General features: G+C 48.5%; 1 protein-coding gene and 2 long non-coding RNA genes across 8 annotated transcripts in view; 2 read left to right on the top strand and 1 right to left on the bottom strand.

Annotated features, from left to right (window-relative positions):
* The window catches only part of LMTK2 (lemur tail kinase 2), a 77063-nt gene that overhangs the window by 7722 nt on the left and 46122 nt on the right, over nucleotides 1-23219 (bottom strand). For all 5 annotated transcript variants that reach the window (XM_086373928.1, XM_086373929.1, XM_086373931.1 and 2 more), the window contains exons 7-11: nucleotides 22288-22424; nucleotides 15029-15113; nucleotides 13965-14086; nucleotides 9665-9814; nucleotides 5447-8390 (exon numbers count right to left, since the gene is read on the bottom strand). In XM_086373928.1, the coding sequence (XP_086230054.1) occupies nucleotides 5447-8390; nucleotides 9665-9814; nucleotides 13965-14086; nucleotides 15029-15113; nucleotides 22288-22424 (3438 nt within the window). The remainder of the gene's footprint in view (nucleotides 1-5446; nucleotides 8391-9664; nucleotides 9815-13964; nucleotides 14087-15028; nucleotides 15114-22287; nucleotides 22425-23219) is intronic.
* Nucleotides 3334-5452, top strand: LOC147344774 (uncharacterized). Of its 2 annotated transcripts, none has more exons than XR_015154288.1 (3): nucleotides 3334-3590; nucleotides 3912-4147; nucleotides 4929-5452. It is a non-coding gene; the product is annotated as an uncharacterized LOC147344774 (long non-coding RNA). The 2 variants fall into 2 exon arrangements; XR_015154289.1 differs by having other exon boundaries at nucleotides 3381-3590; nucleotides 3912-4336.
* On the top strand, nucleotides 19294-22925 carry LOC147344773 (uncharacterized). The gene is made up of 2 exons (XR_015154294.1): nucleotides 19294-19378; nucleotides 22752-22925. It is a non-coding gene; the product is annotated as an uncharacterized LOC147344773 (long non-coding RNA).

Genomic DNA, 23219 nt, shown 5'->3' with positions numbered 1-23219 from the left:
AGGGACGGGGGAGCCTGGTGGGCTGCCGTCTATGGGGTTGCACAGAGTCGGACACGACTGAAGTGACTTAGCAGCAGCAGCAGCAGCAACCGTGCTTTCCAGAAGAAACTGCTGTTAACTACAGGGATGCAGGTATGTATAAAGATGGAAAAAAGCAGCAGCACGCAACTACTAATCAAGAGAAAGCTGGAGTAGCTTTCAGACAAAGGAATAAAGAATGACATTACAGCATGACACAGAAGGCCAATTCACCAAGAAGATGTACTAATTCTAAATGTACTAACAAGAGAACTATGAAACGGACAAAGCAAAAATGGACAGAAACGAAAAGAGAAACAGACAAATCCGTAATTACAGCCGAAGACGTCAATGAATACTTCTCACGAAGGAATAGAAGCAGCAGAAGAATCAGCAACAGTGCAGAAGAAAGGAACCAAGCGCGTGTGGCGTTCAGAGAACAAGCCCCCCGGCAGAAGTGAAGCACACGCTTTCAGGTGCACGTGGCCCACTGACCAGGACAGACCACACACTGGCTCTGCAGACGAAGCGACGCAGAGGAAGGAGCTGAAACCCTCCAAAGCATGTTCTCTGACCAAAACAGATTACACCGGAAATCAGTAACAGAAAGGTTAAAAAAACCCTCCAACCCTTGGAAATTAAATAGTATTTTTTTTTAAATAAGTAATCCTTGGGTCAAAGGGAAAGTCTCAAGGAAAATCAGAAAATATTTTGAATGAAAAACGCAACTTACTACATTAAATGTTAATAGTAAAATGAAAAAAAGGTCTCAAATCCCTTGCTTCTACTGGAAGAGTCCAGAAAAAGAGCAAAATAAATCCAAAGCAAGCAGAAGACATAAAAGATAAAATAGAAATTGATAAAATTAAACAGAAAACAAAGGAAAACATGCCATGAAACCAAAAGCAGTTCTTCAGAGAGAGATCAATAAATCCACACAATCTCTTCCCAGAAGAGGGAATACAGCTGACCCGACTGATGCCCGTGGGGCGAGGGCACTGATTCCGGCACAGCTGAGGATCCACCTGTAACTGTACCATCGCCCCTTGATACCCAAGGTGCTACATTCACAGATTCAACCAATCTTGGATCGTGTAGTATTTGGTAGGTGTTTAGTAAAAAAAACCCACGTGTAAGTGGACCCACACCGTTCCAACCTGTGTTAGTCAATCGACTGTGACTTTCCAACTCACTTTATGAGACCAGCATTACCTTGACACCAAACCAAAGACAGCACCAGAGTAAAGTCAGCCAAGTAGTCAAACACCCCCCAAAATTACAGACCAATATGCAGACCTCCACAACATGAAATCCTCCACAAGATAACCAGCAAATCAAATCCAGCAACATGTAACAAGAATACCTTAAACCAAGTGGGCTTTACTTCCCAGGAATGCAAGGCTCATTAAATATTGAAAAATCAAGCAATGTTAGGTAAACCCTCTATTGAACACTGTCCTGGAAGTCCTAGCTAGTGTAATAAGGTAAGAAAAAGAAATGAAAGAGATACAGTTTGGAAAAGAATAAACCTGTCCCTATTTGCAGGCAACATGCTTGATCATGTAGAAAACCACAAGGAATTTGAAAACAAAATTCCTAGAACTGATAAATCAGTAGAGTAGGATAGAGAGTCAACATACAAAAATCAACCACACTTCTGCATACTGGCAAGGAGCAAATGGAACCAAGATTGTGGTAAAGGGGAAAACATACAGATCAATGGAATAGAGCAGAAAGTCCAGAAACAGATCCATTAAAAAAAAAATATGGCCATTTAACTTTTGATGAAGGTGCAAAAGCAATTCAATGGAGAGAGAATAGTATTTTCAACAGATGGTGCTGGAACAACTGGACATCCATCCGGAGGCAAAACAATGAACCCCAACCTAAACATTATACAAAAACTATTTCAAAATGTGTAACAGATCTAAATGAAAAATGCAAAACTATATAAAATTTTTAGAGAAAATATTCAGGAATTAGGGTTTGGTGAAGAACTTAGACATGATACCTAAAGCATGATCCATAAACAGAAAAAAAAAAATTATAAACTGGAATTCATCAAAACTTAAAAACCCCTTGCTCTGTGAAAGATATAAGCTACAGATTGGGAGAAGTATTTCCAAGCCATATATCTGACAAAGGACTCTCATCTAGAACTTATAAAGAACTTCCAAAATTCAAAGAACACAGAGAATTCACCCAGAAAATGGGCAAAAGGGGCACCTCACTGAACACGTGGATAGCAAAGCAGCCCACAAAAAGACAGCAACATCACGGTCCAATAGGGAGATCCAGTTTAAGACCATGATGCAGTATCACTTCACGTCTGTTAGAAAAGCCAAAATAAAAAATAATGAGAATTCCCTGGCAGTATAGTTGTTAAGACGCGGTGCTTTCACCGCCACGGGCCCGTGTGCGTTCCCTGCTTGGGGAACTAAGATCCCACAAACCACACGGTGCGGCCAAAGCAAAACAAACAAACCACGAGAAACTAGACCTCACGTACGCTGTCCGGAATGTAAAATGATACAGCCCCTCTGGAAAACAGTTTGTCATTTTCTTTAAAAACTAAACATACACTATAAATCAACTATTGTTATTGTTCAGTCACTAAGTCGTTGGTCAACTCTTTGCAACCCCACGGACTGCAGCATACCAGGCTTCCCTGTCCCTCGTTATACTTCAATTAAAAAAAAAAGCCTAAACACACACACATATCATATAACCCAACAATCATACTCCTGGGCCTTTATCTCAGATTCAAAGTAAAAATTGTGTCCACACAAAAACCTACAGTTATTCAAAGCAGCTTTATTTGTGATAGCCCCAAAGCGGAAAACCAAATGTGCTTCCGCAGGTAAATGGTTACAACGATTACATGTCCGCAGGATGGAACACGTCTAAAAGGAAGGGACTACTGCAACAAGCGACGCCTTCTACGGCTCAGAGTGTAACAGTCAGCCTCCGAAGGTTACATGCTGGGTCACACACGCTGCTGGTGGGAATGTAAAATGATACAGGGGTGCTCAGGGCGCAGGAGCGAGCACGGGGCGTATTCTGGGGTGAGGGAGCTGCGTCTCTCGTGGTTCTGGGGAGGGTGACCCGAGCGCTACAGTTTTACAGCATTGTACAAAAAAAAGCGTCAATTTTACTGTTTAACTTTTAAAAAGATTAAAAATAAGAATAGAAACAGTTGGTGTAAATACCGGCCAGCAGGTTAACGAACAACCTGCGGCGGTGGGGACTCCCTGACCTTTGGACTGAGTGAGTCTCTGGACACTCAAGGTCACACACGGTCTAATCCCGCCCTCGGCCTTCCGGGGCGGCTCAGCCGAGCCGTAACGGACCCGCCACCCAGCACACGAGACATGGGTTCTATCTCTGGGTCGGCAAGATCCCATGGAGAAGGAAATGGCAACCCACTCCAGTCTTCTTGCCTGGGAAATCAGGGGGACGGAGGAGCCTGGCGGGCTACACTCTATGTTGTGAGAGAGTCGGACACGACTTAATGACTAAACGGTAACAACACTCCTGCCACTTACACGGTTCTAGAAAAGACAGAACTCCAGGTCAGTGGTTGCCAGGGGACGGATGTGGCGGGAACCAGGGACCTTGTGGGGATGGAAGAGTCCTATTACTCTGCAGGGGGCGGTTATGGAGAGCACTTACGTGTGTGTGTGTGAAGCAGTAGGAATTACAGACAAGTTTTGTTTTCTTAAATGCTTTTCAGCACTTAAAGTTAGTTTCTGGTGTGTGTATGTGAGAGAAGCGGTAGCAATTACTGAGAAGTTTGGTTTTCTTGAGTGTTTTTCTGTTCTTTAAATTGAAAAAAAATCTTTCCTGAGAAAGTATTTTTCCTTACGCTCACTGAATTTTTTTTCTTTTTGAAGGAACATGTCTTTGTAGACCAAATGAACTAAAGAAACGCAACACACAGACCCCCAGCTCCCCCGTCTGCCCCAGGACCTCAGAGTCCGGGGGCTCTGGGCTGTGACACTACCTCCCACACCGCCGGGCCAGGCCCTGTCGTCACAGTGACCCACGCTGGGATGCACAGGACTGAGCGCAGAGCTCACCTGCCCTGTGACAGGCTGAATGGTGTGGCCGTGTGTCACCTCACCTGCAAGTAAGCGTCACCACCCACTGTGGGTCCAGAGGGGGCTGTGCGAGAGCGGAGGGTCCAACACCCCCACCAGGCTCACGGAAGGGCCCGTGAGGAACGCTGGGAGACCCCCCGACGCACAGCGAAGCTAAGGAGACCCTACGTGGGAAGGGGGGCACCCAGATATTCACTTGCTGGGCTGTGATGTCACAAGTAAGTTGAGTCAGCGTTCACCAAGCACCCGCTGAGCCAATGGGGAAATAACCGAGGCAGAGCTGCCAAAACCCATGATGCTCAGTGAAAACTCTGGAGCTAAGGAACTCAAACCACTTAAAAACCAAACCACTTCAAAATAGGCTCATGAAGCTGTACAGCAAGAGCAGGAAGGTACCTACCAGCCATCAGTCTGAACCCACGGGTAGCTACGACTCCATGGAAGTCGCATGGGACCGACTGGCCACTGCAGAAGATTTTCAGGACTTTCTTTGGGACCTGACCCACTTTTCCACTCTATGACAAATCTCACACCTACTGAGCGTGTCTCACACCTGATTTCCGTACCTTTGTTCTCGTGCCTTGAGTCTGGCTCTTAGGCGATCCTGCCCCGTCTCCAGAACCCATCAAAACATCACCTCCTCCCCACCAAGTCACCACACGAGTGCAGCCCTTCCGTAGACCAGGCAGCGGCTTCCACGGGGCTGGGTCCACCTCACTGCTCCAGTGAGACCCCCAGACATCTTCCCCAGCACCTGCCCACACTGCTCACAACACACAATTCATAACTCTTTTGTCATCCCACCTACAGGTCATCCGCTCTGTGAACGGAACAATTCAAGTGCACCGAGAAGGTGAAGAAAGGGACCCGTGAATTTCAACAGCTTTTGACAAAACACAAACGCTGAGGCCAGGTGATCCCTTCTCGCCCTGCCCCGCTGTCTTGCCACCCCCACCCCTGCTCCACAGGCACCGCGGCTGGTCAGTGTCTCCAGGGCTACCTGTGAGCCTCGGACGGTTCCAGCCACTCCTGGGCAGTGGGCGTTGCTGCCGACCGCCCACGGACACTCGTCTGCTCTGGAAGAACGAGTGACTGGGCGGCTCTGCCGGGACACCCGGGAGGAGCACGCAGACCCTTCCCCTTCACGTGACAGGAGTTCCCCGTGCAGACCTCACAAACTGATGCTGTAACCACCCCCAAACTCCTTTTTCTGAGAAATCACAGTCAGTGTCCTCAGAACAGCAGTCGGAAAACCCGAGCACGCTCGTTGCCCCAACACATGCTGGAATCTCCAACATGACAACCCGGAGGGGACAGGGAACAGATACCTGGTCAAAGAGATAGACTGTGACGTCGTCGAAGAACGTCACCGCCTTCCTCTCCCTCCTGCAGCCGGGCAGCGGGTCCACAGGCTTCAGCAGGCTCCGCAGGTGGCGGCCGTCCTCGCGGCTGAGGACCACGGGCACCGGGTGCTCGGCCTCGTCCTCGGACTCGGAGCTCAGGCTGTGCAGGGTGAAGGCCCGCAGGTCCTCATCCGAGTCTTCGCTGTTCTCGTCCTCCTCGTCGGCGTCCATCCCATCCTCGGCAAGGTCCAGCATGCCCGACACGCCGAGCTTCCCCAGGTACTTTCCCTCCACGTCCGGCTCCTTCAGCTTGGGGCCCTCGGAGTGGCCGCACAAGGCCTTCTCTGGAGTTGGCGCCGCGGGGCCGCCGCAGCGGAGAGGGGCATGGGTCAGCGCCAGGAGCTCGTCGGTGTTAGTGCCGGTGGAAGCCAGCGTGCAGGGGGGCTCCTCGGGGGCCTCGAGGTCGTCCCCGCTGCTCAGCTCCGAGTTCTGCAGACTCGAGGGGCTGCCAGCCTCGTCGTCAGGGCGAAGTGTGTGTGTGGGAGGGTCAAGGGGAGCTGGTTCTGCGGGTTCTCTGGATTCCAAGTGACGGGATTTCTGCGGAGCAGGAGGACAGCTAGGGTCAGGCGGGCTGCTGCTGCTGTCCAGGCAGCTGTCCAGGGGGCTGGGACTCTGCAGCGGGACACCAGGCTCAGGCAGGGGCTGGTCTGCTCCCAGGGCTGACACCGAGGTGCCCAGGGCCCCCTCCGACCTCCTGTCGGGCTCAGAGTCGTTGTCTGAGAAGTACGCGGAGTCTCGGTGCGAGCCCTGGGACGCAGGCGCAGCGGTCTGCGAGGTCACCTCCGTGCCTCTGTGGCTGTCGGTGGCATCTGAGATGACGATGACGGGCTTGGGAGGCAGCCCGGTGGGCGTGTCCTCACCCGCCGAGGCGGTGTCGGGCGCCGCAGTGCCCTCGGGGGCCGGGTGCAGCGTCCACTCGGGGGACTCCAGGTTCTCTGTCTCGTAACCACTGTCCGCTGGCTTGTCGGGGGTCAGGAGTTTCTGTGGCGCGTGAGGCCCTAAGGAGCCCAGGAAAGCCTCATGGACGTCCATGGAATCCAGGGAGTCCGGGGTCTCCACAGACGGCTCAGAGGCAGGGCCGGGCGCCGACAAGCTGTCCTCCAGGAGGCTGTCCTGACTGGCCGAGTCTGAGGAGAGGGTGGACACCAAGCCGCCCTCCTCTGCAGCAGCATCTCTACGACCCAGCTGCCCCAGGACCTCGGCGGCCTCCCGGGCTCTCTCCCGCGGGCCTCGAGGGCCGTGGTCTTCCAAAGGCAGCTGGTTTTTTAAGTTCTGCCTCGATTCTGGGAGGCCGTTCCCTATACTCACCTTGCTGGCAGCGGTGTCCTGGACCAGGCTGGGGTCGCTCTGGGCCAGGCTCACGGCCCCCTCCCCGTGCTGAGTCAGGGCCAGGTACCCGTTGCCAGTGGGGGCGGGGGTGTCCGGTGGGGCAGGCGTGGAGTCTGGGTTTGCCTCTCGGCAGGTGCTATCTTCACAGACACCGCCCTCTGGATGCATGGGCCTGGCTCCGCCCTGCTTCAGGGCCGCCCCCGGGGGGACATCATGAGGCGGCCCCTGGGTTTTGAGCGAGGTAGGAGGTACCTGCGGCTGTGGGGAGCAAGGTGAGGCCGCTGCCCCAGTGCCACCCTTGGGCGCTGCACCCGACTCCTTGCTGTGAACGCTGATGCTCTCCTGCAGCGAAGAGTAGGGTTTATTTTCAGCAAACTTAGACTCAGCCTCTACAGACTTTCTACTGGGAGTTTCTAACATGGATTCAGGAAAGCCAGCATTTCTGAGTTCTGTCTGCAGATCATTTACATGCTCTTTGCTGGACAAAGAGTCTTTCAGTAAGTTCTTCTCTTGAAGAAATAAAAAGTTTTCTGACAACTCTTCACTGTCCAGCTGATCAAAACCATCTTGGTGTACGAGTCTGTCTGTGGAGTAAAGAGGCTCACAGTCAAGCTTACGGGGCTTTTCCCTCTCCAAGTGGCGTGCGATTACGGACTCTTTGGGGTCATCCAAACTTGAACTCAGGGTGGGAGGCTTAAAGTCAGCTTGGACTCCATTTAGTTCCATCAAGTCAAATATTTTTTGGTGACTGGGCAAAGCCTCTGACTTGTCAAGGTCATTAAATAAACTGTTGAAAGGGCTCTCAGGGCTCTTGGTGCTGTGCGCCTCCTCGGGTCTGCTGGCGTCTTTGGGGTCTGCACTGTTCTGGAAGAAATCCTCCTCTGTACTGGACTCCTCAAGCTCCAGGCTCCTGAGCGTCAGACACTGGGATGCGCCATCCCCAAGCCTCTCAGGATTATCCATCTCTGTCGTGAGCAGAGCGGGCGGGTAATCTAGCTCCAAGTTGCTACGGCTTTTTTCCTCTAACTGGATGTAGTAGTCGCTTCCGACAGAAAGGTTGTGGGCATCGAAAACGGGCACCACCCCGGGGGCCCGCAGGGGGACATCCTGGCCATTGTCATCCTGCTTGCCAGGACCGGGGTCTGAGAGCGAGCTCTCAAACGCTTCCGTGGGGAAGAAAATGCTGGTGTAGGACAAGGCTTCATCCGGGGGGCCCCGGCTACGGTCGTCGAAATGGTCGTGCTTGGCCGCCTCCCAGACGTACTCGAAGCTCAGGCCTTGGCTGGTCTCGGTCACAGTGAGGACCTCCTCCATCTCTCTGCCGAGCCGGTCCCTGGTGAAGTGGTCGAGGATGGGGAAGGCGGCGTTACTTGCAGCGTCTCTGCTGTTTGCGGTGGGCTTGAGTGCGTTCCACTGCTGCTCAAAGTCCACTTCCGGGTCCCTCTGGCTTTGCATCCGCAGGTAGGTGAGCAGCCGGTGCACGTCCTCCGCTGCTGGCCGCTTATCTGGTGACAGCCAGCAGAACTGCAAGACTTCATACCTGAGCGAGACAGGAGATTAGTGGACAGATGACAAATTGTTTTAAAACAAGAAAAGACCTCACAAGGACCCCCTAGGCCAGCTCAACACCCAAGAAGTCCCAACACTTGAATCACTTTGCTGGCCACCAGCAGGAGTCTGGTTCATGGTGAGCTCTGGGGGAAAGTGGAAATGGAGAGAGAAAATCTGGCCACTGATTTCTGCATCCTTAGGACCCTGTGCAGCATCACTGCAATTCTTCTGGCCTTGTCGTTTGTTCTTCTGGTGTTTTCCACGCGCTCAGCCACTGAATTTACAAGCAGCCCTAAAATGCTCTCCTCTGAACACAACTGCCATCGGTCTCCTGCTTAGTCAAGGATGCACGTGTCTAACGTATGAGACTTACTCACTCTATTTTGCAAGGACTCACCCAGACACAGGCCGTGGTGACTACTCTCTAACGATTCCCCCGACAGAAAGGAACACCACGACCTTCTGCAGCACATGCTTCCCTCAGGCCACCAAAGGAGCTGAGGGTGGAGAGCAAGAGCAGAAACAGAAGCCCAGAGTAGGTGGCAGCCAGGAGATGGTCTTCAAAGGGTTGGCTGAATACGGGCAACGCCTTAAACTGCGGCCGTGAGTGGAAGGGAAGACAGGACGACGATGTCATGGTATTAAATTTACGGCAGAAACATCCAGTTATTCTGGGTGAGTTAGTTCTAGCAAGTCGGGTGAGGGGCTGAGCAGTGCCCACACATAAGGGCAACCAGATGCAGGGGCAACGCCCGCTGAGCACAGGGTGGCACGGACAGGGGCCTCGACACAGGGGAGCCTGACTCTACCTGGAAACCGAGGTAAGAACGGGTCTGGAGATTCTTAAGAAGTAAATTTGTTTTTGCAAATGTCAACACACATTATGCAAACTGCCTCAGGTGCCAATTCAAACCCAACCATGTCTGTGCTACCTGTCTCGTCACACGCTGAGTGTCACACATACAGCCTTGTTCAAAAACAATTCCACGATAGCAAATGCCCTCAAACTGATTCTTAGAATTAACTCAGACTTAACAAGTTTCTTATCACATGTATAAGACAGAAATTCCTGCTGGTTCTACATTTTTTTTAAACAGTATTACATTTTAAAAACTAGATGTTAATTCTAAAATCAGTCATGAATAATATATAAATGATTGCTTTTCATAACATTTACTGTTGAAAATCAGGGAATATATAACTAAGACTTGTGGAGACAGACTTTCTTCGCCTTCTGAGAGAAGGTGACGTGAAGTTACCCACCATCTGTCGGAGTAGGGCTGCTCCAGCTGGGGCTTGGGGAGTTTCGTGTCTCTCTCTCGAATGACCTGGTTGAGAACATCTAAGTTGGAGAGGTTGGAATAAGGCTGAGCAGCATTCTCAAAGAGCTCCCAAAGCGTCACACCCAGGGACCTGTGGGGGAATAAAAAAGCACATCTTTCTCTCTTCAGATACTGAATCTGTAACACCCACAGTTTTACACGTACAGCCATCAGTCATTTCAAGCACAAGGGGCTACGGAAGAGGTTATTCAAGATAGAGCTTTAACATGACTTAAAAAGCAAGCACTTCTATTAAGGTGTGGACCACAGCAAGAACGCCTCCTCAGACTGACTAACAGAATGTTACTTTAGGAGTTCCGGCCAAGGTAAAAAAAAAAATAATAATTAGGTGGAGCTAGAGGGAATAATCACAAGGAAGCATTCAAATGACTGTCAACTTTAAAACTCAAGGAATCATAAAAGATCATCACAATGGCCTTGAAAGGATTCAGCAACATGGCTAGATATAGGGTAAACACACGGAATTCTGAGGGTTTTGGTGGCGGTGGGGGGGAATCCCATTCACAACAGTAGTAAGCAGTGGAACTTCCAAAGTGAACAGGTCTTCCCTGTTGACCTGCGTGTTTCCTATTGTAGTTATTCTGAGTATTCAGGGCTTTCCGCTATCAGGAAGGACGACTCTTCACTGCTTGGTGGAAGAGGCCACCTGCCCGGATCACTCACTGCCTACGGGTACCGTCACCACAGGCAAGGGACCACCTTCTCTGTACCTGCCCCGCCCGCCCGTGTGCCCAGCGCTGTCCCCTTGGAAATGGCCTTTGCTGGTGGGTTGGGGGGGATACCTCCTCTACGTGGTCTCCGTGTTCCTTCCCACCACTCCCCTCCCGTCGTGTGTTACAATCTATTTTCTGCAGTGGCTCCTGGACCTGGCTGGTCATCTGTGTCACCCGGACGCTGGTACTGAGCACCCACCGCTGAGGACTCTTAGCTGGCAGATGCAGGCATGGCTGCATGCTTAGAAAGCTCTCATGTGGCTGTGACTCCTGTCAGATGTAGCTACTGATGATTCACATGACGATGACCGACACCCACCAGAAAAATAAGCTGTATTTGAATACATCAATCTATTATTTGACACTGCAGAGTACAATATAACTTACGAGTTAAATTCTCTTTACGCTTATCTCACAAATCAGTGAGTAAATCAACATATTCAGTATCTAGGTGGAGAGGGCATTTCTATCAAGGAAATAAAAGAACCCAAATCTCTAGTCCAGTTCAAGAAGGGAGACGTGCCCTTGGTACAGAACTGCTAGGAGCAGAGAGCCATCTTGGATGAAAAAGAAGTTTAAGACACTGTCAATGACTTTAGGGAATTACCAACTTATTTAATTAAGGAAAATAAAAAGTTTGCATGAAATGCTAAAGACCACAAAGGCAGTCTCTGACTGGGGCACAGTGAGTGTTTTCAGCACCTGATCTGATCCTGGGCGTGTACCTCTGCCCACCTCAGCTTCTCCAGACCCCTGACGCCCTTTCTCTCCCCCAATAAGGCCTGTTCCTGAACCAGCCCTCTCCTCAGCCCCTCCGCTGCTCTTCAGAGCACATGAGGCCTGGGCTTTCTCAGCTCCCCACTCCTAACACCTCTCTCCAGCATCCCTCGTGCGTCTTCTCACGCAGGCCACCAAGGAAGATGAGACGTGTCCCCCTCTTCAAGGCCCATCCTGCGGCTCCCTATTCCCTCGTCTTTCTGCCCAGTCTCCTCAGGAAAAGCGGTATCAGCCGCTGCCCACCATTCCCTGTCTCCCTAAGGACCAGTGGCCTGCTTTCTTCTGGAAGGAAAAACGTCCTGTAGCTCTTCTCCCCTCTTCCACCAAACTCATGGAACCAAGACCCTCAGGTCACCCCCAGCACAGGGCAGTGTGGTCCCTGCCTCCGGCAGAAGCTGACACCACTGGCAGCCCTGCGCCAGGGCTTCTCGCCCCATCAGAAACAATGGGCAGGCTCCGTCTCTGGGAACGCAGGGTAAGTCTTCAGGTCAATCACCCCACTGAGAACAGTAACAATACGGATGATGCGTGAAAGGCAACTTCGTATAAAACATATCAACAACAGAGAAGCCGGCAGAGAACTCACTGGACAGAACTTGGAGCTCAGAGAACAAAGAATGCCACGCTGTGTCTGACCGTGGCGCCTGCCGGAGCACGGGACCCACACACCTGTCTGTAGCGAGCAAGGCTCAACGGTGCACAGGCCCAAGCCCTGGCCCTGCCCAACAGGGGGCCTCACAGAGACCTCCTCACCATGGTGGGGACACACCTGCCCCCCAGGAGCCCGGGGGGGCAAGCTGGCTTGGCACGGAGGCCCTGTGAGTGAGTGCACGTTTGTGACTGTGAGTGTGTGTGTACATGTATGTTGAGTACACGTGTGCGTGTGCCTGCGGCAGGGGTAGGGGGATGGACAGTCCCGAAGAAGCTGTGACCACAGAGCTGGCCTTACTGGGATTCGCAGCCCAAGCTCACACCATCCGAGTGCCCCAAAGACCTCAGGCTGAATACAGAAAGCCCTGGGCTGCTGTTGTCCCTGCCGAGCCAGGACACCCAGAGAGCTGACACAAGCACGGGTGCACCCTCTCTGAGGGAATGTTCTCAAGGCCAGGCTTCCAGGATCCTCACCATCAGAAGGCCCCGAGGAAACAAGGCACCATCAAGAACCAGGAAGATCAAATCCACGAAGACCTCAGATACGGGAATTATCGGATGCAGATCATAACTGAACTTTAAAAAACTCTGGGACAGTTTTTTAAAAAATCAAATAGACCTCCTAAAACAGAAAAGCCAATTACCTGAACTATAAAATTCAGTAGAGAGATTTAATAGAGGAATAGACACAGCCGAAGAAGGAATTTTAAAAAGACCAAGAATTAGCAGCTAGAGCACAGGTCTGAAAAATGATCTAGAGTGTGGCACAGGGAGCTGAAGGAGAGAATAAGAGACAAAAGACAAAGCAAGAGGTCGTGACTCGTGTCTAATCAGACTTCCAAAAGAAGAAAAAATGGGGCTGAGGCAGTTATTGGGAGGATAAGGGCTGAGAACACCCACCTAAGATGAAATGCCAAGCAGAAAAACAAAAAAAGTCCACACCCACACATATTACAGTGAAACTACAAAAAAACAAAAGACAAAGAGAAGAGTTTAAAAGCAGCCAGAGAGAAGAAGTCACGTTACCTTCAAAGAGCTTAGGGAGACTTACGGCTGACTTCTCAAGAGCAACGATGGAAGCCAGAAGACAGTGGAGTGAGATCTTCAATACACGGAGAGAAAATAACTGTCACCAAGTGAAAAATACACTTCAAGAATGAGGACAAAACAGAGGTATGCTCAGACCTACAGAAAAAGACCTGAGAGTCTGTTACCAGGGAGACTGCACCACAGGGAATTCTGAAGGCCATACTTCAGATAGAAGGAGAGTAAGCCCCAACAGAAGGTCTGAGATTTGGGGGAAATTTCAGAAAAAAAGCAAAGTGATTTAATTATGTGGATAAACCTAAACAAACACTGATGTTAAGAAAAATAACATCTTGTGGGGTTAAGAGAAAAAAAATAAGATACCTCACAATGATGAACATAATTGCATGTGTGTGTGTGTGTGTGTGTGTGTGTGTGTGTGTGTGTGTGTGTAAATTTAAAGCATGTTAAAATACCCTGGGGTCCTTGTATTGCTCAGAAAGGGGCCAAAGTAAGAACTACTGTTAGACTAAGTTAAGTATGCATGTTATTTCTAGGGTAGCCAATACAATCATAGCAATAGACTACACAGCTCCCAAACTACGAGGAAAAGAAAAAAATTCCATAAGAAAGTAAGAAGCAAAAAAAAAATAGAAAAAGCAGGACAACAGCACCAAAAAAAAAGGTAGATATAAATTTAGAAAGCTGTAACAGAAACTGTTAGTCTTACATACCTCTTTCAGTTTTTTCATTCACTCAATTAATATTTATTAAACATCTACTATAAACAAGGCCCTATAGTAGGCAAAGAAAACAGCCTTGGTTCCTGCTTTTATGGAGATTATTACTATTGAATGGGTAAAAGTTATTGCACCATTGCAAAAACTGGGATCACTGCTATGATGTCAATAAATTGTCTTTCACATCATCAGTCACTGGTATTCCTACATCTCATTCAATTATTATACTTTCCCTTAAGAAAGTACTTGAGAAGAAAGAAGTTAGGACTCTGTTAATAACAAAAGCCTAATCGAATGGTAAATCGATACATACCAGATATTACTATATTTAGTTTGATCTGCAGTTAGCAGTCTGTCTTGAAAGCTGGTTACTAATTCTGGAGCAGTCCACCGCAGAGGGAAAAATTTTTTATCATCTGTCTCAATATAATCCTCCTGTTTTGTAAGAAAGCACACAGAATTTTGAATTCTCTAACACTTCTAGTGAGCTCAGTAACTTAATCCCAGGTCATTCTCAGAAAACACATACTCTACCCAAAAACACAAGTCAGAAAAAGAAATGGACACAGAGACAGAGTTTCCGGGCAGAGGGTGGGTGGAGGGTTTCTCTGAATCAGCCTCCTGGGCCTCATGAGCTGGTTTCTGAACCATGAACACCTGCTCAGTCTCCCTTCCTGGAAAAGGAAAGTACGCCGTGTCTGATGCACAGAACACAGACTCTGAGCAAAATATCTTGTAAACTATGCTGGGCTGTATTCCTGAGCAGAAGAACAGGGTGGTTAATGAGTAAGAGTGCAGGCTTTCGAATTGGACAGACTGTTGAGTCAACGTTCAACCATCTACCAGCTCTGTGACTCTTGAGCAAGCAGCAAACATGAGCCTCACTCCTGACCTGTAAGATCAGGAAGAGGCACCAGCCCTCCCTTTACAATGAGGACTACATGAGACCACGCGGGCAAGTCCTTCATAGTGCCTGGGTGGCATACAGCAAGTGCTCAAGATACTAGAGCTACTATGGAGACTAAGAACAGACTTACATTTGCATCAATTTTTTTTTTTTTTTTGCCCCAGAGTAAGCCACCTTACTCAGCTGGGCTAAACAAACACACACAAATAAAAATTTCACAGGTACTTTACTTATTTTCTTTGGGGGATATATTTATGAGAGCTGAAAAACTCAAATCCCAAGCTTACTGATTTGAGCTGAAATTTTACCAAACATGTAACAGAAATATTTATATATGATGTGTATATTTTATTATATAGCAGCAATAATTATTTACCCTCCCTTTCCAAACAGGCATGGCATTTTGTGATATGACCACTTCATGAGCATTAAATTAGATCAGAGAGAGAACCCTTAAACCTCTGGCTTACCTTGTACCTGCTGAATCCTATTCCATAATCACCCACTTTCACATTTAAGTCCGAGGTAAGAAAGCAGTTTCTCAGGGCTAAGTCACTGAAAACAGAAAGAGTGAAGTGAACATGAGAACAAGGTGAATCAACACCCAGGATGACATGACATGGAACTGCTGTGGAAAAAGGCTTTCTTGGGAAATCAGGGTGGTAAGTGTATTGAGTTCCCTGATAAATAATTTATGTTTTAAAATCCTTTTTCATAGAAAAAGGCAACGCCATATTCCTAATTACTTAAAGAATGGAGATGATCAGTTTTGGTTTTTTTTGGTAAATCACTCTGACTGCTAACAGGTTAAAATCTAAATGTATTTGTACCTTGTTCTGCATTGATACCAGACTTATGGCTCATTTCCTGGTATTTTTAGAGTTACCACAGAAGAATTCTAAACTGGCTAATTTGTCTGAATTTATTTTAAATACCTTACATTACCTGAGTAATAGTCTAGTAGTAGTCTCTTAACTGCAAGTAAAGAATAAAGTTACAACTTCAAGCACGCTAAAATAATCTGCATTATTAAAAATGTTTGTTTTAACTCCTTTTTCAAAGATATGCAAGCATTATAAGTGATTTGCTGCTGCTGCTGCTGCTAAGTCCGACTCTGTGCGACCCCATAGACGGCAGCCCACCAGGCTCCGCCGTCCCTGGTATTCTCCAGGCAAGAACACTGGAGTGGGTTGCCATTTCCTTCTCCGATGCATGAAAGTGAAAAGTGAAAGTGAAGTCTCTCAGTCGTGTCCGACTCTTCGCGACCCCATGGACTGCAGCCTACCAGGCTCCTCCGTCCATGGGATTTTCCAGGCAAGAGTACTGGAGTGGGTTGCCATTGCCTTCCCCAAATAAGTGATTTAAATAAGTGATTTAGCCCCCTCCAATTCACTCTCTTCTCTTCCAAACTCTACCTCTCCAAGAGGGAGGCAAAGAGCGTATTTTCAAGACTGACTTAAAACGATTTACTCAGTTTATTTAAGAACAAATTAGTTTTAAAAACTGCCTAACTTGAAAAGTAAAAACCTACTTTTTCTAAAAAAAACTTCCCATAGACACAGCAGATTACATTTTTTGGATTTTAGCTTTAACCCTTGGGATTTTTTAAATTATCAATTGGCATATGAATGAAAAAGTCACTGAACTAAAATAGAACTGAATACCTAACTTACAGTTTTAAATCTTAAATAAAAGTTCTCAGAAACTGAATTTCCATAGTCCAAAATTTAAAACGTTTGTCTTTATATGGCCAAAAATCAAAAACGTTATCAAATTATTTTCAGTGATTTTAGTTTCCAAAGCTCGTGTGTCTGAAATAGAGCAAACAACATGGATGAGGACACGAGAGCGAACGCCGGCGGAATCCAGTGGCTGGTGCGCACCACCACGGATCCCACCGCACCATCCCGGCTCGTGTTCAGAAAGCACTTTACACACAGGCGTTTCTCCTGCACCTGATACGTGTTAACTCGTTTCATCCTCACAGCAGGCCTCCCAGGTGGGTACTGGTATGTCCCCATTTACAGAAAAGGAGACTGAGGCACAAGGAACTGAAGCGACTCTCCAGGGCCAGTATTTCTGTCTCTCACCATCAATAACCGTCAACAACAACCCGTGACCAGTCGGTCAGAGCTCACTGCGGTCTGTGCGGCTGGTCCTCAATAAACACGCCGACCTCGTGCTGACCTCAGTGGACACCCGTCTGTGTCACACCATGGTGGCTCTCACAGTATGTCACACCTTGTCACTGTTATTATGTTTGTGATAATGATCTGTGATCACTGACCTTCAGTGTTACTACCGTAATTTTTTTGGCGTTTTTTAAGCGATAAAAGTTTTAAGTCCAAGATAAGAAAGCAGTTAGATGTATTCAATTAGTTAGATGTAGTGAAACCAGTCAGATGTATTCAATCCCTCCATACACCATCTTTACAAGCAGTGTTTTCACGGCACTCCACCAGGCCTGTGGAGTGTCTGGGGAAACCTCGGGACACCTCTAATGTTACAGACGAAATGCACGCACATGGGGGGATCAGTGCCCCAGCCCACCACAGTAAAGAGATTCTCCTGATAAAGCAAGTCTATGAACTTTTAGGTTTCCAAGTGCATAGAACAGTCATGTTCACACTACACTGTAGTCTATTATGTGTCCAAAAGCAAACACAAACAAAAAAAAATGCTATGTATAAACCTTAATTTAAAATACTATCGCTTAAAAAATGTCAAAATAATTTCAATAGTAACGCTGAAGATCACTGATCACAGATCATCGTAACAAACAATGACGACAAGGTGTGAAATACTGTGAGAGCCACCCGACGTGATGCAGACAGGAAGCGAGCAGCGCTGCTGGAGAGGTGCACCGCCAGACCTGCCCGACGACGGCTGCTGCAGACTTCTGATCTGTGTGTGTGGGGGGCGGTGCGTCCAGCAAACCCGCAGCATCTTCGAAGCGTGGTAGAACGAGGTGCGCCGTAGAAACCTCCCATCTCAAGGAGAGAGGTGGCCCCTGGGTTTTGGAGATGAGGAAGGAAGGACAGGTGGCCACGTGCGGGCAGCAGAATGCCGGGCTGTTGGCCGCCTGGCCCCTGGACTACAAGCCGCACATGCATGACACTGTGGGTCCTGCCCCAGAGGCTCCGGGCACCGCTGGCTCGCACTGCTAAGGCCCCTGCAGACAGACCCTCCTCAACCTTCCCAACACCTCTGTTCTGGGAGCAGAATGAAGATCTGGGTGCCAGGGCCCCCGCCCAGGAGCGTGCAGGCATCCGAAGCAGGGTGGCAGCCTGAGGCCACAGTGGGGGGCACCTGCAGGGTGGCCCCTGGCACCTTCCACTCCAGCCACTCGAGCCACTCCAGGGCCGCCGGCCGCCTCCCTCCACGCCTTTCTCCTCACACAGGGTCCCTGCATGTCTATAGACACGGGGAACGAGAAGCAGGTAAAAGGTGAAAAGATATATGTGCAAAGGGCCTGGGGCTCTCTGTACATGACACTGTGAAACTCCTACAATTCGACTTATGGTCTGAGAGAGAGAGAGAGAGAGAAGAGGAGGAAACACCTCTTGTTACCTGAACACTGTGGGTACTGAGGAGGAAAACGATGGTGTGACCGAGGGAACTTCCTCTAAACTCGCCCTGTACCCCACCCCAAACATCCTGGTCGCCGGAGGACAGTGCAAAAACACTGGACAAAGTCAGAGACCGGAGACCTACTCTTGGCTCCACCACTCGTAACTGTGTGACTCTGGCAAGTCAATTAGCACACCAGAGCCTCAGTTCTCCCTGGCAAAAAAAAAAGAAAAAAAATGAGGGGGTGTGCGCTAACCTGTAAGGGTTAACTCATAAGGTTTTTATAAGAATACAGTTTTTAAACATCAAAATATTCAAAACATCAAAGTGTTGTCCAAAGTCAAAATGATATAATTCAACTCAAAAGTAGTAAAACATACATATTCTCCAAGGTCCAATAATGTACCAAGCTAAAGAATAGGAAACCGTAAAGGTGTAACTTTTTAACAGCAGAGCTAACTCTTGACGTCAATGGCTGGTTTGGGTCAAGAAATACAAACATACCCAGTATGTTCTTCTTTCAAGTTGAAAAACAGGTCTAGTAGCAAAGCTGCCAACTGACCTGGCCCTCAGAGCTTGGGCTCCGTCCCCCTGGGCGGTAACACGTGCGGCGGCCTCAGTGGTGACTGCAGGGACCCCGCCAGGTGAGCGGAGCAGCAGGTACACAGAAGTGTTCTAAACAGTTTTCCGCCCGGATTCACAAGGAAACATCATGGCTTGTTCTCAGCTCCCACTGGCGTGAGAGCTCGTTCACCTCCAGGAGATCGGTCTTGTGGAAGTAGCTCAGAGGGGCTGCAGCCGTTTTGAAAACTACTCTGTCCTCTATTCAATTAACATATTACCCACCAAGGCTCTCCCAGGAACCTGAATTCCTAATCAAAAGAGCAAGCGACAACCCAACATTACTGAACACTCTTCCAGGGCGCGGCCCACATTATCTTATGTAATCCTGACAAAAGCACTTCAGGGCAAGATTACCCTGTTTCAGGGAAGAAACAGGCTCAGAGGATTAAGGAAGGAGAGGCCACTTAATAGCTTCAGCTCACTGTACCAACCCGCCGCCAGCAGCCACCACAGCATAAAAATGAATCCCCATGTGGGCTGTGAAGAGACTCTGCCGCTTCCCACTGGAAGGTGGCTGCAGCTCGCGGAGGCAGCGGCTGAGGAGCAAGGCCAGGGGATTCAGACGCAGCACAAACAGGCCACTGGGCTCATTCAGCATCTGGAAAGCTTTCACCCCTGCTCATCAGGTCAGTCTGCATCCCGCTTCTCTTCCCTGATGTCACAGCACAGACAAGGTCTACAACCCAGGCCTGTGGCCAGTCCTCCCTAACCCTCTCACACACACCTTCCCCATAAACTGGGTTCTGCAGATGCTGGGCTCCTGTAACACTGGACACCCACACTCTGAGGGCTGGAGGACTTACTAACCTCGGTGTTTCTCAGCAGAAAGTAACTTTTAACTTTAAAATGGGAAAATCCTAAAGAGGTCTCGTGTGTTGTTTTGGCCGCACCACACAGCATGTGGGATCCTAGTCTCCCGACCAGGAATCGCACCTGCACCCCTGCAGAGGAAGCGCTGAGTCCCAACCACTGGACCCCCAGGGATGTCCCTCAGGAGGTCCCCTCATGCAGTGTGGCCTGGGTACACCTTAAGGCCACGGTCACATGGGTCTCCAGCTACAAGAGACACGCCCATGCCACCCGCTGGATGCCCTGTGCCCTTACTCATCACAGTGGCCTGCTGGCTTCTTCCTGCTCCTCCAGGAAGACTGACAGGCCGGGCACAGGAAGTCCCAGGCGCTCGGCCAGCAGGTCAGGACGGTGCGGAGCGTGGCACACTGGCAGCCCCTGCTGTTTACGTGGCCTTCACGGCCGCCATCTCTGACTGCAGAAACGCAGCCTGCCCAAGACCCAGGCTTAAGTCTTCTCTCAGACAATAAGTAAAAGTAAAAATTAACTGGGAGTGCCTTACTAGATCAGCTTCCAGTTCGATGTGTGGGAAGTTCTATTTCCAACCAACATAGAAAGTTTGACTTTGAGTCAACAAATAAATATTCCAAAGTCCAACTTAAAACTATGCTATTATGTACTCAGTGTCTTATAACAACCTAGACTGACAAATAATCTGAAAAACATGTATACAACTGAGCCACTCTGCTGTACACCTGGGACACAGCACTGCAGACCAACTCTACTTCAACTGTATAAAATGCTATTACAGTGTGCTACCAACAAAAAAATAAAGCACACAAAATTACATAAAATATGGCTACTTTTTAAAATAAAATGAAACAGCTGTCAATGGTTTCAGGAATTTTCTTTACCTTGAGTTTATGTACCTGAATTACATCCAAATCATGTGAGTTAATTTATCATCTTTATTTGTTTGAAACAAGATTCTAAAGTAAGTAAAACTTTAACCTAAAGAAACTCACAGGAAGGTAACATTTACTTTGCCAATTTTTAAAATATAATCATAGAAACCAATCTGGGCTTTAAACAATTTCCAGTTGTCTCTGTTAACTTTGTTGCTGATTCTGATGTGATCTTCTCTGAAAATGCTCCACTATTTAGGTAATCATCACTTGTGTTTTATAAGAGTAACAATACAAATATGCTGGGTATTAATCTGTTACAAGGGGAAAAAGCAAAATATAAGATTTTTCCATTATAAAACAAATAGATCTTTATATTTTGAAGTTTTGTGTAAGGGCTTCTGCCTTGGGCCTGAAGAAATTCATAATTTTTTCAGGTGTCTTAAAAAGCACCTTATCAGAATGATCTGCCCACCGTGCAAGTCAAACAAAATAGATATGTAAGAAGAGTGTTAATTTTCTTCTTTCTACCCTGAAGTAATGTTAAGAATTTGATAGGTATTTTTCCATATCTGTTCATACACATACACACAGAGATTCACATAAACCCCCACAGATATAAGCATTTTCTTTTTTTAATGGTGTTGTATTTTAAAAACATTTTACATATGTGTATATATAAAATATACAACCTGTGCAACCTATGTCTCCATGTCAGTACACACAGGTATTCCTTTTCAGGTCTTTCGATTGTTAAAGAGTAAAATGATTTAATTAAAGTCAACTAAAGAGACAGCTCAGTGGTAAAGAACCTGCCTAACAATGCAGGAGACTTGGGAGACATGGGTTCGATCCCTGGGTCAGGAAAATCCCCTGGACAAGGAAATGGCAACCCACTTCAGTATTAGATGGAGGAGCCTTGGCCGGGGGGGTGGGGGGGGGCGGTCAGACATGACTGAGTATACATGCACGCATGCACACGTGCATACACACACACAAACTGAGCACGCAAGAGTCAGACGTGACTGAGCATGCACACATGCATGCACACGCGCGCACACATGCACACACACATACACACACACACTCTGCCCAATTTGTCCACAGACCTGAGAAAACATTTCAAACACAAATCAGAGCTGAAAAGGCTGGAGGAGAACAAGCAGGAGTCTCCTTCTGAGTTTAAAGAATCATCATCTCAGGACTCAAAGCCCTTTGCCATCCTAAATAAAACAATTATGTGGATGATCTGAACAAAATACGATGCACTCTGAGAGCTGTGGCTGCTCAAGTGGGGCCAGAAACGCATCTCTGGAGAGATGTGTTACCCCGACCCCAGTGCTGCTCACACCAACCCCAGCACCCCCGACCCAGTCAGGGCGGCCTCTCGGAGTGCCGACCAGAGGCCCACACTGGGGCCTTCTATCAGAAGATGACGTCAGACCCTCAGAGCCCTCCTCCAGAACTGGAAAGGGCCACACTGTGACAACGACGCCCAGCGGGTAGAGGCGGAGCCTGAGGCTGATGCGAGGGGGATGCCAAGGCAGGGGTCCGGAAGGGAGACCGGAACTGCTCCGTCACGACTCTGAGCATCACACCCATTTGCATGCTTTGAGATTCTGGCAATAACCTCTAGGTCTTAGGCTGTATTGGCACTCTGTTCCCTGGTGCTGGTTTAGACGGAGCCCAGCTCGACCCTTGTTCTGACCCTGGGCAGGAGGGGACGTCTTGTTTATAAACTGAAAGTTCACACCCAAAGCTGGTCCTCCTTGGGCTTCCAGCAGAGCCAGTGCCACGTTTGGGGTTAGGGGTGGGGGAGGTGCGCGAGCGGAGGGACCCACCTGTGCAGGAAGTGCCGCTTGTGCATGGCCGCCAGCCCCGCTGCGATCTCGCACGCCAGCCTCTGTAGCAGCATGGTCTGTGCGTCCCCCCGCGCCGGCTCTGGCTCGCCACCACGCAGGTAAGCCTTCAGGTCGCCCTGCAGGAACCAGCCCAGGTCAGTTTCCAGAGAGGACCAGGGGGACAGACGGGCATCTCAGCTGACAGAGATGCTGATGTGACTTCTTGGAAATTACTCAGATTTGAGCTTAATTAAGAATCTTACTGAACACATTTAAAATTACAAAAAAAGCAATTCCAACCAAATACTTCAAAGCTTGAGAAAATGTCCTTCTTCTTTTAGGATCATTCTAAATTCAACATTAGTTTACCTTTGTTATAGAAACACATGGATAACAACGGCTAAAAAATAATAAAAATAAAAAGAGATAATTTTACACTGACACACACTTTGCATTTACTGCAGAGGCACAGAAACTCCCAGGTCACTGAAAGAACAAGATGGAGAGTAAGCAAGAGGAGCCGCTCACACCACCTCCAAGGGTTCCAGGGGAGGTCACATCACAGAAGCTCTCAGCAACAACACAGAGGGAGAGAGGGAAAGAAAAAAGGATGGGAAAGGAAGAAAAAGCGTTGTCAAGTGCCGGTAATGGCTGCAATTCTTTGCCGGCTCCCCCACACCCCCTGTGAAAAAGAACACTAGGGCCACTTCAGAAACATTGATGATGTGACTCTAATTAAGTCTGTTCAAAGGACAGGAAATTGAACAAATTCACACTTAGACCCCAGCACACAGGCATTTCAATGTCCCGGGTACCCGCGAAGGAACCCCCACTCCGCCCCCCCCAACACATACATGCCTTTCTCGGTTTCTGTCCCCTGACTCTCAGGGTGGTATGTCCTGGGGCATGTACCATGTATCTCTTTGGGGAAA

Source organism: Bos grunniens, chromosome 25, assembly GCF_055505025.1.
Source record: "Bos grunniens cultivar Pamir isolate PY7600 chromosome 25, Bosgru_T2T1.0, whole genome shotgun sequence".
Lineage (NCBI taxonomy): Eukaryota > Metazoa > Chordata > Mammalia > Artiodactyla > Bovidae > Bos > Bos grunniens.
Note: the sequence above shows the minus strand (reverse complement) of the source record. Positions and strands in the feature narration are given on the sequence as shown.